This window comes from Neovison vison, chromosome 6 (genome assembly GCF_020171115.1).
Source record: "Neovison vison isolate M4711 chromosome 6, ASM_NN_V1, whole genome shotgun sequence".
In the NCBI taxonomy this organism is placed as follows: Eukaryota; Metazoa; Chordata; class Mammalia; order Carnivora; family Mustelidae; genus Neogale; species Neogale vison.
In genome coordinates, this window is record NC_058096.1 from 191,274,780 (window position 1) to 191,293,066 (window position 18,287).

Consider the following 18,287-nt stretch of genomic DNA (forward strand, 5'->3'; position numbering starts at 1 on the left):
GCTGGGGGGAGAGAAACAGTACCCACATAAACAGCCAGATCTATACAGATCTGCTTCATGGGGCATAAAGTCTGAAACTTTCAAAAGTTCAAAAAGCAGAGCATGGTGCCTGGGTGCCTCAGTCTGTTAAACATCCGGCTGTTGATCTCAGCTCAGGTCTTGATCTCAGGGTTGTGAGTTCAAGCCCCGCTTTGGGCTCCATGCTGGGTGTGGCCCCTACTTAAAGAAAATAAAAATGATAAATAATAAAAATAAAAAGCAGAAAGATCATGTAGAACCAGGGACAAACATAATGAACATCACTCAGCTCTTAATTACAACAGTCTTACAAAGCCAGAGAAAGGACCCACGTTTGAGATACTGTGATTGAACTGTGGAATTTTTCCAAGGTCCCCAGCAGCCTGAGCAATGTAGGAAACCATATCTACTTAGCTGTTACTGTCAGATCCAAGAAAGCATACCATATCCATAAAAGATACAAAATTTTCCCAGTTAACTAAAAGACTTCTCATGCAAAGTTTTCATACAGGGAACACCAAAGATGAGAAAGACCAAGGAAGCCTGTCTTCTTCACCAAACTGTTTGCAACAAATGCAGCAAGCTGAAAGGGATCAGTAGTGTCAGGTTTCTTTTCTATTTTCCTCCATTCCTTTCCCCTGGCAGGGATCCTAAGGACCTTGCTGACAGCCAGTTGTTAAGAGGTGTGAGGGAGAGATCTTCAGGGAATACGCCTTGCAAGTGACCCCAGCCAGATCACCCAACTTTATGGACCCTGCCTGTTTCTCAGACTCTCCTGGTTGTCATAACACCTCAGAGCCACTTGTCCTACAAAGAAGCAAGAGTACAAGTCATTAAAGCTTCTGCAGGCTCCCAAGAAAAGCAGGGAATGGTAGAGGGAAAGAAGAATTAGGATCGTTTCTGTAGTCTCCTTGCCCCTCAACTTCTTAGAGTGACTCATACCCTCAACCCCTTGGAGTCTAGAAAATACATTTTGCCTTTTTATCAGATTTCCTTAAAACATCACTTGTGAACCACAATTTGTTTTCATATCCATCGATACCTTCCTTTCCTTCCCATTAATTCCTCTTCTCTGCCCTTTTAGAAGAGATTATTTGACTTAGACCCATAAATGAGGAAAGGAAGAGACAAGGACCATCCTCTGCTTTGGCTTGGAATCGAGTCCCTGATTTTTGCACAACCTTTAATGACATTGGCCAAATATATTATCAGCACTTGGAGTTTTTCCTGTTGTCCATGTAAATCACTGCAGTAGCCTTCAGTCTTGGCAGATAAGTGAACTGTAAATAATTTTGCTTTAAAATGGATCGATTTGTCATTTTTAAGCCACATGAATTCTTTTCATCATTTAAGCTCCTAAGTGCTGTCTGTATTCATTTGCTCTTCCAAGCAAATATTTTCAGCTCACTTTATAAGTACCTAAATTTTGAAATCACTCTGTGAAATACTGATGAGTTGATTTCCTCCCCCCCCCCCCAATTTCCATTTACAAAAAACCACTGCATCTTCCCGATTTCCTTGGCCTGTCAGTAGTTAAGAAATCATTCGTGCTGGGAGATTGGTACAGTTTCATTTTAAAAGGTCTTAGGACACAAGTTTATGGCTAGTGTGTGACCAAGGACTTTTATGGAGTTTTGAAAACTCAGCCCATTTCTTTCATCCTAGACAACTGATCTGATCTTTAAAAGTAAAAACTGCCCTTCACAGAGATCTGAATAGTGACAAGACCTAACATTGGAAATATCCATCTCAGTATGTGGCACATCTTTCCAACTAGTTGTTCAAGCTGGAGAGCTGGGAGGTGGAAATCTATGTTTCTAAGAGGTCCTCCTCCTCCTTTTCCTCTTGCTTACCCTCCCCTCAGTCATTCAGGAATGCCTATTGAACCTGCACCAAAAAGTCTTTGATGTCACTTGTCCCTCCCCGTCATCACTGCTGTTCCCTAGTGTAAACCACCTCGGGCCCCTCCCATGGACCACACAGTAGCCTCCTGACCGGCTCCCTGCTTTTACTCCTGTCCACACCAACTTAGTCACCCCTCAGTAATCAGACCGAACTTTCTAGAAATCACTTGGCTCCTGGCAATCTCTGTTTGAAGTCCATTCGTGAATTTCATCTCCCCTGAGCTAAGAATAAATCCCAAACTCGAAAGTAGCTCACAAACCCTTGCAGTATCTGGTCTCTGAGCTCATCTCATGTCACCCTGCTCCCTTGCTGTGTCGCTCTGCCTTCTCTCTGCTCTTCAGACCGTCCAAACTCATTTTTGCTTTGAAGACTGAGCACATGCTGCTTCCCTTAATGGGCTGTTCTTCCAGAAGCTTCTCCCTACCACCTATCTAAAGGACAATGCAATATGTTTTCTTCAAACTGTTAAGATTATTTGATTACTGTCTATCACATACACACACATACACACATCTAAATATGCAAGTATAAATTCTCAGAGTTTAGGTACCATCTTTTTCTTTCTTATCCATTGTATCCGCAAGAATCTGGCTCATAGGAAGTGATGAGTATGTATTTACTGGATGAGTGAATAATGTAAGGTTGGTAGTTCCTAATAAGGGGGCCTCGTCTGGATGTTCTATCATTTGGGTGCCAGATGCTTGCACGGCGCTAGTATGTGTAGAATAACAGACTTGAAAATGTATCTCTAACTGCAGATACTTCTCTTTGGGCCTGTTTCTCACTTAGAGAAATGAAGAGAAAGACAGTCCCATCAGAAGCAGCTCCGACCCTGGGCTGTAACTAGCTGAGAAGTGAGTTTGTTTTCATGCTCCAGGTCTTCCCTGGGAGATGATCCAGGCTGCTGTAAAGGGGACCAGTTGTCTTTAATTTGAAAGATACATAAACTTGACTTCTCCTGGAGAGTTCTAGGCTCTCATCGGATAAAAGACAACGTCATAGCTAATTAGCATGCTCTCGGAAAGTCAAAAGGCATATTTTGAACTCTCATGCAAACAGAGCATAGCTTCAAAAAATTTTAGAGTACCAAGATATTAAATATAGAATGCATCTTCAAATTAAGTCATTTCCATAATTGAACTTGGGAAGAAGCACAGAGTGAGGTTAAATCTTACCAGGGGAAAAATCCAAACACTCCCAGATTGTTGTGCATTAGCCCATTAGTGTGGTTTTAAATGTGTCGTTTAGTGACAGCTTTTAGTGGTGGCATCGTTTTTCGGGCATATTCTCAGGATGCTGCTTGACTTTTCTTCTCCAAATTTGGAACAAAGTTTAGATGGCATTTAAAGGGGATGCAGAAATGCAATTTCAGAGACAGTTCTACAAACTCATTCCACATTCTGTCATTTTTGTGTTAAATTGGACCGAAGTGAGTCATTTATTGGGAGGTGAGAAAGGGTGTTCAAATTTGAAAAGTGGCCCAAGCCATTTCTGGCAGACTTCATTTGCATATTCGGGTAATGGCAAAGCCGGGCCTTTGGTTAAACCTGAGATTTCTGGCAGACTTCATTTGCCTATTCAGGTAATGACAAAGCTGGGTCTTTGGTTAAACCTGAGATTACCCCATCCTCCGTGTCAGAGATGTGTTACAGTGGGACAGTCGTCAAACGGTCTTGGGAAGCTGTGAGGTGACAGGCAGAATCCGAGCACATGCATCTTGTGGGCATGTGGGTAAAAGCACAGGTGCATTCTCTACGGGGGCTGGGGTGGGGGGTAGAGTCCAGCCCTTTATCAGATTCTGGCAGTGGGGCAAGTCGGCCAGTAAGAAATTTTTCTCCAGTTTAGGAGGAGGGAGTGAGTGGCCGAGATTATAGTTAGGTTTGCAGGGGCAACAGAGTGACCTCGGGAAAGAGGAGTATGATGTTCTCTCAGATAACCCTGCAGTGCGGCTCCTTCTGGGTCCCGGCGAGGCTTTGGGAAGGGGGAGGCTCTCAACAAGGGGGAGCTTGAAGCTGCAGGGGTGGCGACTGGCTAACTGGAAATGAATTTAGTGTCAATGGGCCAATCCCCACAATCTGGTATTTGCTACTCATTTGAGGAACCAGGGTGGGCACTTGAACGGAGGGATACAGTTCTCTAGGTAAACTGAGAGCTCCTTCATCTGTTCAGTTATTTGCTTCTGTATTTAGACTATCTTTTCCTCCTTTCCTGAGAGGAGAACAAAACCAAAATGAATCAAATGACCAAAATGAATAAAGGAAGGACGCCTGGTTGGCGCAGTTGGTGGAGCGTGCAACACTTGGTCTCAGGGTTGTGAGTTCAAGCCCCACGTTGGGGGGTAGAGACGACTTAAAAATAAAATCTTAAGAAAATATATATTAAAAAAAGAGAACGTAACAGTCTCCATTAATTCTCCTTATCAGGGTTTCTTTCAAAATAGAAATAGCGTTAAATTTTGTCTTGATTATAACAAGCATTAACGATGCATTATAAAAAGTAGACAATACAGGAAGGTATAAGGGGGGAGAAAGGCATCCCGAATCCCATTTTTTTCCTTCTATGCTAGTGTATTCACACCAAAAATGGGCTGGTGCTGCATGTGCTTCTTTATAATCGAGACCCTCGGAAAGACCGCAGTGAAGAGAAACACAGATTTCCACCCACATGGGATAGAGAGTGCGGGGATGTATCTGTCATGAACATTTCCTGGCTCTGAAAGTCTTCAGCCTGCCTCCAGGGGAAGCAAAAAGGCAGCTAGAGAGCTTCTTGGGGGCAGAAATCAGAGAACTGGCCCCAAGAGCCAAGTTTGCTGTCTGGGGGCGGTAGGGGGTGGGGACGACTGCTGGCTATTGGCGGAATCAAGGCTCTACTCCAAGTCTTTGAAGTTCTGATCCAACCAGGTCCAACCTGAGCATTTTGTCCTCAAAAGGGAGCAGTGGTGACATGTGGGCTGGTGGTGGTGGTCCCCGTCCAAACCTCAGTGTGTTTTCCCAGTACCACTGGAGCTGAGTGAATTAAGCCTCTTCTAGTTCTTCCAAGACCTCTTCGCTAGTTTAGAATATGGGCCTCCAATTTCTCCTTCAGGCACACCAAATACAATTGTATGTGGTCTATCTTGCTTCATTAACTCCGTGCCTAGTTTTCCTCAGCTTTGAAGCCTTACCAAAATCTATATTCAAATCTGTAATCATCATAGTCAGGGGTAAATGGAGTTTTTGTCCTCCTTGGGCTTTACTTCAGATACTTAATTTCAAAGCAAAGACTGGAACGGGGGGTGGGGAGTCGAGGGGTTGAGATTTAAACAAAGGGGACCTTGAAAATTTCCTTGGAGATGGGGAGTGAAAAGTGGAGGATACCTGGGGAGAGAGCAAGGAACGGTTTTGATAGGATTGATTGTAAGACCAAGGGGAAGATTTTGATGCTATACTTGAACTTGAAAGACCTGAAATGCTCTGGATCAAAGATCTTCTAAACCACTTAAAAAGCATATGCTATGCTGGTTCTGTAAGAGAGGATGGAGATACCCCTCCTTGTCCCTTGACGATGCTCTTAAGCAGGTAAGTATAGGGATGTAGCATCCAGTGAGTGAGAGGCAGGATTCCAGAGTTTTTATTTTGAATGGGAGAAACTAAACATCTGGGCTTACCACCCTCTTTTATTCAAGAAAATAAGAACTGAAGTTATTTCGTATCCTACCAGGTATTTTTCCTCCCACTAGGTTTTGCTCTGCATTCAATCAACATTCAAAGAAAGAGCATTTCATAAAATGAGAAGGGTCTTTTGCTGAGCAGGTTTTAAGGAATAGGAACCTGCTTATTCTATTGAAGTTTAATGAAACTCTTTCCCTTTGAAAACTTCCTGGACTTCGGACAGGTTGCAAATCTGGCAAGGCTACCTCCTGAGGTCAACCCGTATATAAAGTTTGGTCTTGGTTTTTAAGCAGCAACAGAGTCAGGAGATCAGGAGGTGAAATGCGATGCCTGCAAAATTGATTAGCTAAGAATTATGGAAGCTCTTCACATGAAAATTACTTACATACTTATCAGTACCAGTGCATGTAGAATGCTAGGCATGATTTTTTGAAAGGTCTTATCCCTTTTCCTTAGAGTGTAGAAGAACTTCTGGCAAAGCTTCAGGTAAAAACTGGGCATTTTATTATTGAAAGATGCAAAATGAGAAGTCCCCAGGAACATTTTTAGCCCTGATTGTATTTCTTCTGGATGTTATAGCGGTACAGATAAATCACCCCTGGTATTTTGTCTTAACATATTTTGTCAAAAACACGAGGATGTGGAAGTGATTGATACATGTTTTTATCTCTCCCCTGAACTTCAAACTCATGTACCCAGTTGCTAGGCCATCTCCAGATGGATGTCTAATAGCTCAAATTTTAAGTCCAGAAATGAACTCTTCCAACTTCAGAGACCCAAGTGATCATCCCCTCATCTCTGCTATATCCATGAAAGGCTACTGCAGTCTTCCAAGAAGTTAAAACAGCACAACCACCCGCCACCTCCAATATGAAGCCATCCTTGATTCCTTTCTCTCACACCTTCCATGCAACCTATTAGCCAATCCCTTGGCTCAACCTTCAGGATATAACGGGGATCTGACCACTTGTCTCCAACTCTGCCCCATTACCCTGGGCCAAGCCATCATCTTCTCTCACCTAAATAATTACAGCAGTCTCCCAAGGTCTCCCCACCTCTAGCCTTGCTCTAGGACCTTTTAAAACAACAAGGGTGACCACAAAATAAGGATACTAAATTGTTACATCTTGTAATGCACGCGCCCAGTGTCTTAGCTGGGAACCTATGATGAAAATTGGATTTGTTTTCTGCCACAGCCCAGAGAGCAATATGGTTTGTGATTATGTCTTTCCATCTGGCCCACCCCTCTCTCTGTCTGCCAATCACCTGGGGATTTATCTGCATGCAGCATTAGCTGGAGAAAGATGGAAGCCAAAATGTTGTTGATATATTTATGTATGTGTGCATAGACGTGCTGAACAAAAACAAGCCGTTGGAAACACCCACTCAGAGAACCAATAACAGTCTCCTCTTCTTGCTTCTCTCGTTCGCTTGCTTTCAGCAACCACTGGAAAGAAAAGACAGCCAGAACAGTTCTCAGCACAGCGTCTCCTGCCACCGGAGTCTGCACACGGCCTCCCCAGGCCACAGCACACAGGTGCTCCCCGAGTACCCACCTGCAGAGGCCCCCACTCCAGATCAAACCGACAGCTCTGGGCAGAAGAAACCAGATCCTTTTAAAATCTGGGCCCAGTCCAGGAGCATGTATGAAAACCGACGTGAGTAGCACCCTGGCTCCTGTCTTCCCAAGACTCCTGCCCGGGGCTCTAGCTGTCTCTTGGGGCCTCTTGAAAATTGATTTTTCAGTATGTAAACAGGATAGAGGTAAATCACAGTGAGAGGTGAAAGCTTCTCAGAACAGTGACAGAATCTGCTGGATGTTCATGGAGGTCCATTATGTGTTATGTTTGGGGTGGACAAGATGTGGGTGGTGGTCAGATAAAGGGCCTGGATAAAAATGGATTTATTTTTCCCTTCCATTAAAAGAAGTGGCAGATAAGAGCTGCTATCTCATTAACTCTTCCCTGTGTGGAGGCTATGGCATGATCTCGTGAAACAGCTCTGATGTACAAGAGAACACAAATATGGTTGGTTTGGATGGCAGGAATCATGAGAATGCTTTCTTAGTGGTCTCCTAGTTTTTAAGAATACTGGTAATTTTTTTTTTATATCATTATCAGTCTTTGTAAACATTTCCCTTAGAAAGGAAAAAAGAAAGCAGCAAGTGGTTTGCACTTTAATTATTCACACTGTGGTTAAGTGTGTTCCTTTGGCTTCACCTTTTCAATAAATATGAACTAGGGAGAGCATACATCCTAACTTTTTGGCCCTGATAAGCCTAACATTGCCTTCTTGTTTCATTTCTTACTTTTTATTATGAAATGATTCCAAAGACCATTCCCAGTAAATTAATCATCATTTATCCTACCATTGTCAACGAAAAGCTCCCAGGGTGCTTTCATCTTAGGGGATGCAGACTAACTCATTTCGGCAGTTGCTTTACTGACGGTTTCTCATGGGCGTGGTTGGCCAGGATGAAGCAGCTCTGGAGGAAGGACGGGCACTTCATTTTCTCTTTGGGGCGGGGAATTGGAGAGAATGTTTAATGAGGTCTGGCGAAGGGTCTGAGTAAAAGTGGAAGAGAAGAGAATCACTCTGCCCATCCTCTTTGTTAACCGTCCCCCCCCCTCCCCAGTCCCGGCACAAGTTTTCTTTATAGCCATAGCTGTGGTGGTTTCTCAGGCACAGCCCCTGTGGCCCCAGCCTCTTGCCACCCACTCAGACTTGGCTCTGAAGCCTTTCCTTTGCTGGCTGGAGCAGTTCCTCTGTGACTCAAACAAAACAGGGGAGTGAGGCCAGCATCCCCGTCTGAGAAGGAAAGTTGGCCACATTGCGGGATGAAATTGAGCAGTTAGGGGGCACCAAGGCAAGTGTGGAGTCACGATGATTACCAAATTTTGGAAGTCACTCAGGAGTCCCTCCATCCTTTTCCTCCTCAAGGGAGAAATATCATTGCCTTCTTAGTATAACAGTGTGGGGGATTAAATGAGCTGTTTTGGCTAGGGGTTCATTATGCTGACAAAAGCCAGATAATTTGAGTAGGAATTTATTGAGTCCTCAGTCTAGAAAGACCCCCCCCCCCCGCAGAGTCTCCCTGAGGCCAGTCCAGAGGAAATAAAGTTCCATGTGGAACATCCCTCGGAAGCATGGTTGCGAAGTATGAACTTGGGGTCTGTTCTCACCGTGTCTTCTCACTAACTGTAGTGATTTCATTGAACGAATGTTTCCCAAAGAGGAAGATTATCACATTCTTTTTGCATATCTGTCTAACCATGGGGCTCCTCCAATCAATGGCCCAACTTCAGTTGATGTTGAGATATTGCTTTATTGACCAGGCTTTGGCTTTTCTCAATACAGGACACGTTTATGACTTTCTCATGTGTGAATTCTGGGATAAAATAAATCATGTTCTGAAATCCTGATTGGCATCGAGGATTGACAGACCACCCTAATGCATCTATTTAATAGGAGACTCCGGCTCAAATGCCATTTTCACCTTGATGGAAGCAAAATTCCTTAAGAAATTTGGTATTTAACAAAAATTTGGTGTTTAATCAAATTTTCCAAAGAGTATTTTTTTTAAATAAATAGTAAAATATGTACTCTTACCCCACAGCCACGTGCTTATTTAAGCATTGAAATTATTCAGGTGGCTCTCAGATGGAAATATTTGGAATGGGGCCAGTTTTGTCTTCACTTTCTATAACATCTATGGAATAGGATCCAGCAACCCAAATGAGAATCCATTTCTTTTTGGTGATTAGAGGTTCCATAATTGAGTGATTGTAGCAACCTAATTGATGTTAAGAGTCACATGGATTTCTCCCTCACCACTCAATGAGGGTAGTGATGAGACTTCTCCCTTCAATGGTAGTTTGGTCTCTACCACAGATTTTCTTCTTTTCACCGTACCTGCAAATGAATGTACCTCAGTCTTGTCATTTTATTTGTATTTTGTTTTATCCCAGATCTGTTTCTCCTATTCCCCTTAGACTGTTTTTTTTCTTGTCCTTTGGGACCGTGGGTGGGTGGGAGGGGTTGTCGAATAGAATATGTAGCCTTGTTAGTAGATAGGATTCCCTGCCCCTCCCCCAAGACATACTCAACATCCTACTCCAGGAAAAAAACAGGGAAGTGGAAGTCAGGAATAACATTTCAGTTGGACCTAGGTTATCCTCTTTTTGAAAATATATTTGTCTTCTCTTTCATTTTATGGTGAAGGGCAGTGTGAAGATGAACATCATCCCTGATCAGATTCCTTCCCGTGGTCTCAAGGCTGTGCAAAAACACCATATTCTTGAAGGGCCATCTGTCACAACACCAGTGTCAAAATGAATCCGTCTAAATTGCAGATGTGTTAATCAATCCCTCTGAAGGGCTTCAATGTTTAATTAAAAACAAAGGCAAGCGTGGAAGTCCTTTAAAGCCATGTTGCCTGCTTTGTCTTTTCTCTAGGAACATATCAATTGCTCACAGGTCTTGAAAAATGACACTGATGCAATCTTATTAGTACCTGTTCAGGAAGACCAGCTAGCATACACCAGTGTGTACTACAACAGAAAGTCTAAAGCTTGCCATTGAAACAGCACCTGTTCACAAAATCGTTTAGAAAGAAAAAAGTCAAACACGAGTGTGCCAACGTTGTAGACCTGTCCTATTCAGGAGAAACATGCTTACACATTTGGAATGGGTCAATGAGATCCTTTATTGTAGTGAGTTTAAGGATGTTAGTCGTACTTCTAGATTTTAAGAGCTGTTATGACAGTTTTTATGTTGTGTTTTGTTCAGTTCTTGGCCAGATCTGATGATTTGTGTCTCTAAATAAAAGGCGACTCTGGGGGCGCCTGGGTGGCTCCGTCCGGTTAAGCATCTGACTCTTGATTTCAGACTGGGTCACGAGATCGATCTATGCTGGGCTCTGCGCTTGGGAGTGCGCAGCCTGCCTGAGATTCTCTCTCTTCCTCTCCCTCTGCCCCTTCCCCCAACCTTAATTTTTTTTTTTTTTTTTTAAAGACTACTTTGGTTGAATTGCCAAGAATTCATCTGAACAGGTATTAGTGCAAAAATGAGTTCCATTCGGAATCTTTAAATAAATGCTTTGCTGTGGCAGTAACAGAAGTGTACTTTTTTTTTTTCCCCAAAAGGAAATCAGGGCTTAGACAAACTTGAAGTTCATGACTTGATTAAAACAAGGTCAGACGAAAATGCATACTTGAGGGTATAATTAAATAGGAAGAGTCTGAGATGGTAACGGTAGTTGTATGAAATTCTCAGTGGAACAACTCTAAATACCAGCTTTTGACAAGAAAAGCGCTATGAAAAAAGGGGGTGGGGGGAGCCAGAATCAAACTATAGTCTTTTAAAATCCACAGCAGCCGTGACCTTTACTGTGAAAGCTTAAGTGCACGTTCCTTATCAATCAAACCTACATTAAAATGAACTAAGAGAAAGCCCATACATTAAGCTTTGCAAAACTGTGAAATTAATATTGCAGCTATGTCACCTTCGCCTGCATCGGGATTGAGCAAGGGGGAAAGAGAAAGAGAGATCAATTCCACGAGTTTTGGAGAATGTCAGAGTAAGGATCCGCTGAAAACTTTTCTTTCTCCATTATTATTCATACTGTCTGATGTTAACCATGGCTGGGCATGGGGTTGCTGGGGGACAACTCAGAAACGGGAGGGAAGAAAGAGAACTGCTCGGAACAGAAGTGTTAGGGCACTCTTGTTGACCACGCACGGACCAAAGACAGGATGAAATAAAACGTGATGGGCACATGTGATCTAAGTCTGGAACTTTGTGTCTGTAGTAATGGAGACACCAGGAGGTTTCTCTGCAAACCTGGTGATTCCATTCTTTGTAATTATCAAAGGAAGTCTTTTGACTGCTTTGTTGAGTTGTCCCTGGCATTACTAAAGGAGGTAACTGCAGACATTGTCCCCTCTGCAGGGGCTTACAAAGGAAGAAAACTGGACAAAGTTTTCTTAGTTCTTTTTGATTCAGTCTCACTCAAAAAAAAAAAAGAAAAGAAAAGGGTGATATTAATATCAGAAAGATAATTCTTCTCTGCTGCCTCCTGAAAACTCCATTCTTGTAAAATCTGCCCGAAATAAAGAAAAGATTAAAACATTTGTTGGGGGCGGGGTGGTCTGGAATCTTCAGTGCCCCTGAGAAGACGTGGCAGCAGAGAACACAAAAGAGAGAAATCCTGTAATTCTGTAACACGGTTCCCCACTGCTTTATAGATTTGGGTACACGGAAATGGAATTTGTTTGGTGGAAGAATATAATGTTAAAATGCCAAAGTCCTGGTGCCAAAAGACTTTCTTTGTAACATGTCTGCGTTGGTGTATTGTGTTTGTGTCTGTGTTTTCCTAGCTCATCATTGGCATCTGCAACATCTTTGGTGTCCTTGGACATCTTCCTTTTCAACAGGAAGCTCTTCAAATAAATTTGCCGTTTCCCCCATTGATTCCCAGATGCCAGCGCTATTTTCCGATGGACTAAACTGTATGATAAGCCTACATCTTTTGGCCACAACCACCCATACATACCATGACATCTGACATCTAAACGAGCAAATGAAGGCAGAAACTCGCTACCTTTGGTGTCCCTGTAGCATGAGCAAGTGTTCTTGTGTTAAATGATGCTGAGAAAAATGGATAGAGGCTGGAAGTCTCTGCAGAGATCCTTCCCTTATTTGCAAAGGGCTCAGCAGACTTAAGGCAGACTCTGCCAGGAACCTAGTGCTGGCCGGAAAGCACCCGTGGTCTATTTTGGAAATAATCCTCCTGCCTGAATGAACCTGATACAGAGTCCCAACCTGATTTAATTTGTTGTTTCAGTAAGGCTATTAGAGCAAATACCCTGTAGCCAGCTACTCGAACAGAAAGAAAATATCATTACCTTAGCGTGCTCAAGAAAATATCTTTCTCTAGTTGTGTTGAGGGGAGTCCTATGACATAGCTAACTGCATGTTCCGTGGGGTCTTACAGCTTAGCCTCTGCAATTACAATAAAAAAGCAATGGGCATAAAGCCCACGGCATTAAGATAGCTCAGGCAAAAATACTGGATTCAACTTCTCTGACTTGTACTTACCTGTTCGTTTAGTTTCTTCTCTCTCTGTGTATTCATATACCGTACATTTGAAGTCAGTTTGTGAGTCACTTTTGCCAACTTGAAATCCCAACAACCGCCTTCTTCCCTACCTCACTGCACAAAATTGAAGAAGACGAGAACTAAACTTTTAGGCCTACACACTCCTTCAATCCCGAACCCCATTAATTAAGTAAATCAGAAAGTAGGTACAACAGTGTTTGAAATTCTCCTTTAGGGTTCACTGCCACTGAACCAATTTTTTTCTTTAAGTAAAAGATGTATCATTTTAAAGACCGTAAAACACACTCTTGTATACATTAAAATATGAAAGAAGAATTAACGAGAAATAACTTTTGTATTACCTTAGTGAAGTGACAGAGTCGTGGTACATAGAACAGATTCAGGTAAATTTCAGGTAAAGTGAGCATCGTCTTATAGAAATGATTTTTCTTCTAATAAATTAGGTTTTTATTTTATAGCTCAGGTCCTTACTGAGTTTTCAGAGTAAAATACCCAGCTACTGGATATTAAGTTGAAACTTACAATTTTAAAATCTCACAGGCAAATTTTGGAGCAAAGCCCTCATTCCAGCGATAAAATGAGAAAATACGGAAATTTGAGATTGAACATTTTTATAGTCACCATTCGTGTTGAGACTATGGAAGCCTGGCTCCTTTTTGGTAATACGACTGAAATCATAATAAACTTTGAAAACTGGAAATATTAGGATGCCCAAGAGTAACTTGTGGCAAAAATGATCTAACAAAATCAAATTATTGGGTTGCCGATCTTGATTATTCTAAAGCAAGAAAAAGTGACGTCTTTCAAAGGCTGAAAACTCTTTTTCGCTCTGGCTGTTTTCTTTCACCCGCTGCTCGGTGTAATATCCGATGACTTATCAGGGCTTCTGAGTCCCCAGAGCAAGCTTCTGTTTCCGTGGTCACTGTGACTCAGATGTGAGCACCCACTTTGTGGATCAGCACAGGGCGATTTTAATTTACTTAAATTCTCTGGCAACAATACCAAGGACAGTGGACAACACTGACTTCTGGCTTAGTCCGGGATAATGGCTTGGGCTTGATTAGGAATTATCAAACAGTGATTAGTCCTTTGAAAAAACGTGGGGCTCGGTGACCGCTCCTACTGTTTGTTTCCGCCTAGCGTCCTCTTGTAATTTTATCCACCCAGATTATTTTGCTTCCTTCTCTGTTGGAAAGCTGTCATCTGCTCAAGCATCATCAGGATTGTTCCGATAACTGTGTTCACCTTAAGGGTATGCTTCCTTCCATCAGAGAAATCACTTCCCTCTTTCTTCTTTCTTCTCTGCAGTTCCGGACTACCAAGAACAGGACATCTTCCTGTGGAGAAAGGAGACTGGATTTGGATTTAGGATTCTGGGTGGAAATGAACCAGGGGAACCTGTGAGTCTCTTGTGTACTTCTGTTTTCTAAGATATCGAAGCAAATTGGCAGCAGTGGCAAATCACTAAGATTTGAGTCCAGCTAGGTGCAAACGGACTTTTGTTGCATTTCAAGAAGTGTGAGTGAGCTGTCGGGTTTTGTGGAGCTCCTTTTGTCTTGAGGAAGCAGAGACTAGCTCCCCACCCAAGAAAATGAAAACAGAAAGCAAAATAATAGGCATCAACTAATAAAACAACAGGCTTGGGCCAGATCTGTTAAATTGGCCAGCAGGGAGTGGGCTTTGAGTATTGAGGAGCTAATGCATAGAGAGTGCTTGGGGAGACCTGAAGATCAGAGGCCATAGGACCACTGTCTTCACAAAGGTGGACAAAGAACTCTGAACAAGAATCAGGAGACATCCTACCTCCCTGACCCTCAGTTCCCTGACCTTTAGAATAAATCTGTGTCACAATCCAGGAATGTTGTAAAAGAAGAAGAGAGGGGCGCCTAGGTGGCTCAGTGGGTTAAAGCCTCTGCCTTCGGCTCAGGTCCTGGTCCCAGCCCCGCATCGGGCTCTCTGCTTGGCAGGGAGCCTGTTTCCCTTCCCCTCTCTCTGCCTACTTGTTATCTCTGTCTGTCAAATAAATAAATATAATCTTTTTTTTTTTTTTTTAAGGAGAAGAGGAAACTAAAGATAAACACTGTTAATTTCCTTATCATAAAAACAACTGTTATTTTTTTGAGCACTTACTATGTGCCAGACCCCACGCTAATGGCTTTTAACATGCATTTTCTCATTTCTCCATCAAGCCCCAGAATGTAGCCCCAGGTTCCAAATTATCAAATAAAGACACAGAAGGGTTAATCAATGTACTCAAGATCATAACCTTAGTAAAGGGGAGGGACAGGAGAGGGTCTGACTTCAGGGTCCACATTCTTAACCACTCCTTTGTCAAAGTTCTTTGTAAACTGTAAATACCATCTAAAGGTAGTTATAGCATTATTATCTAGTGAGGAGGCAAGGAAAACACAAATATATTCACTAAGGTTTAATGAAGGGTGAACGTAACAAGACACTAACTATAAAGACAGCTCTGCATGCCACTGCTGAAAGTACAGAAATGGGATGTCAAACCAGACTTTGCATGACTCATTGCCTCATTGAGCAGAGTATTTACGGTACATTCCCTATTGCTAGGCATAGAGCTGGACCTGTAAAGAAAAGTAGTATTACTATTATAATTTCCAGAGTTTTCCAGAAGGAGGGTTCTAAGGTGAACAGAGAAGGAGAAGAGATTTTTGCAAATGCAGGAATAAAGCAATGTATTTCTACAAAAGGGAAAAAGATTGAGTCCTCCCCAGACCCCAGATTAAGGTCAAGGAATCAACCAAGAAAACAGTTACTTTCGGGATGCCTGGGTGACTCAGTCAGTGGAGCAGGCAAGTCTTTATCTCGGGGTCGTGGGTTAGAGCCCCATGTGGGGTGTAGAGATTACTAAAAAGAATAATAACAAACTTAAAAAATAAAAAAGAAATAGTTGCTTTTCCATTTAAGAATTACCGTAGCACCTAACACAATGGCCTGGTACCCAATGGGTGCTTAATAAATTTATGGCACAGAAGCAGACATGAATGAATGAATTGAATTGTTCTCAGAAATGTGAAGGCCATCAGTATAATAGTAAAACAAAAGGTCAACGTGTCATCCATCATCCAATTACTCAACAGATTTATATCGGTCACATCGTACCGCTGGGTGCTGCTGATACAGACGGCCGCCTGAGGTCTGGGGATGAATTAATCTGTGTGGATGGGACACCGGTAATTGGAAAATCACACCAGCTTGTGGTCCAGCTTATGCAACAAGCTGCCAAGCAAGGCCACGTCAACCTCACAGTGCGGCGTAAAGTGGTGTTTGCAGGTATGTTTTCATTTATCCCGTTAGACAGCGCTTTGTCACTGGATGCACAGAAGAGGTCCCCTTCCTGCGTCTGCCTCCTCAATCATCTATTTTAGCAAATCTTTGCAAATGTGATTAAGCTCAGACTTTCCAGATGGTTTGCTTCTCTCAAATCCGGCAAAACTACTGTCATTCAGAAGTACTTTAAAGTGCCATTCATGCACATTCAGCAAAACCTTCTAGAAGAGGACTAGTTGAATATATACTTCCTGTCCTCATCTCCCTGCCAACCAGAACTTAGTCACCTCTCCATTTGATGTTAATTCTCAACCAAAATGGTCATTATAAAAGGCAGGAATGCTATAGCTTCAAGGTACAAGAACAAAAATTAGTTTTGTGCCACCAAATAAGCTTAAAAAAAGTTAGTGATGCCTTACTCTGCTGTTGCCTGTCATGGGTGAGAAGCTAGTATTTGTAACGATGGCTGGTTCTTGGCCATCTTTGACCCTTTCCCCCTGCCTGCAAGCTTTAAAGTACTTGGGTTCTCAAAACATACACACCCTTTCCAGCTCAACTCAAATAAAACCTTCCCTGTGAAACCCTCAGAAGTTCCCTCCTCCTTCCAAGTGCCTTCCAGTTTTGGCATTCCTTCCGTGCCATTTTTGTGAATCATGGTTTCCTTTTGTATCAGAATCTGCCATTTTGAGACAGCTCATTGTGTAACCGTCTCCTTCCCATTCACTCACCGACGTCTTGAAAACACACGCCACATGGGATGTTCACTGTTGGCAGCCCTCAGCTCAAAATAGTCAAGACAGAATGCAGAAAAAGCAGACTGTTGTATTACTTGAATTACTGAAGAAATATGACATGAAATATTGTCATTTCTTCAGAATATTTGTGAAACACATGCTTACAAATGAAATTAACTGGCCCGGTGTTGAAAAAAAAAAAATGTGGGGCGCCTGGTGGCTCAGTGGTTTAGGCCTCTGCCTTCGGCTCAGGTTATGATCTCAGGGTCCTGGGATCGAGCCCCACATTGGGCTCTCTGCTCAGCATGGAGCCTGCCTCCCCCCCTCTCTCTGCCTGCCTTCTGCCTGCTTGTGATCTCTCTCTGTCTATCAAATAAATAGATAAAAATCTTTAAAAAAAAAAATTGTCTAACTCACTTACGTGGCATATAATTAATTATAGAATTAAGACATCAGATTCCAGTGTGAGAGTCCTACCTTGCTGAAACCGTGGAAAACAGTGTTAATCAGTCATGGATTATGCCCAGAGAGCTCACTGATGGCCTAAGAATATTTCTTAAAAGGGTATTCCGTACAGTCAGGAGCAGTCAGTTAGAAATAGCTTTTGAGATGGGATGAAAACGTTCAATTTCACTGATCCAAATAAAAAGAGCCATGTGATTTTTGTTTGTTTCAGATTTGTTTCTTAAATATTAAATATTTGGGGGTTTTAGCACTAAGTCAAAGGCATGTTAAATCTGGGTAAGAGACATTAGACCGCATGCAACAAGCCAGTCACAAAAGGGCAAACCTGGTGTGAGCCCCCGATATGATAGACCAAGAGTAGTCAGAGTCATAGAGACAGAAAGCCAAATGGTGGTTGCCAGGGGTTGGGGGAGGGAGGAATGGTTTGTCAGTGTTTGTTGGGTACAGAGCATCAATTTTGGAAGATGAGGTTCTGGAGATGGACGGTGGGGATGGTTGCACGTTGCTGCGACTGGACTTAATGCCTCTGGGCTATAACCTTAAAAATGGTTAAGGTGGTAAATTTGATGTTGTGTATGTTTTACCACAATAAAAAGAAATATATGAAGGAAGAAGCTTCGGGAATACATGTCGTAACACAAAACCTGAACACACATTTTGTGTGTGGCATCAAACCTGGGTCACTCCTGCTTATTATTTTGGCGTGCTTTATCCTGTCACCCGACGGAACAATAAAACGGGGACTCTGAGGAAGGCTGACGTACCCAGGAGTGTGATCCGAGTAGGCAATGACATCTGGAAAGTAGGAAGAGAACCCAAGTGTACTTCTGACGGGTGTTGTCAAGAATCCCACCGGACGGTAACTTTAATGGTCCAGTCAACCAGCCCAGTCCGGTGCGATGGAAAAATGGAAAGCAGCGCTGTTTGGCAGGCTGAGCCGCCATGTGACTCTTGAGGGTAATGACAGGTGAACGTGCGCTGAGGTCTGTGCTGTAAAAGTGGGGGTCCTCACAGGTGCGGACCACACCCGCGCTTCTGCTCCCCTTCCTCGGATTCGTGCCCTGGGAAGCAGTTCAGAGGGGCTAGTGGCAGCCACGTG

At 42.8% G+C, this 18,287-nt stretch overlaps 1 protein-coding gene across 14 annotated transcripts in view; it reads left to right on the forward strand.

Annotated features, from left to right (window-relative positions):
- MAGI1 (membrane associated guanylate kinase, WW and PDZ domain containing 1) overlaps positions 1-18,287 on the forward strand; it is a 639,776-nt gene that overhangs the window by 597,459 nt on the left and 24,030 nt on the right. For 8 of the 14 annotated variants that reach the window (XM_044253207.1, XM_044253208.1, XM_044253209.1 and 5 more), the window contains 4 exons: positions 7,015-7,231; positions 11,068-11,151; positions 14,001-14,092; positions 15,800-15,992. In XM_044253207.1, the coding sequence (XP_044109142.1) occupies positions 7,015-7,231; positions 11,068-11,151; positions 14,001-14,092; positions 15,800-15,992 (586 nt within the window). The remainder of the gene's footprint in view (positions 1-7,014; positions 7,232-11,067; positions 11,152-14,000; positions 14,093-15,799; positions 15,993-18,287) is intronic. The other 6 variants (XM_044253212.1, XM_044253213.1, XM_044253221.1 and 3 more) reach the window with 1 other exon arrangement.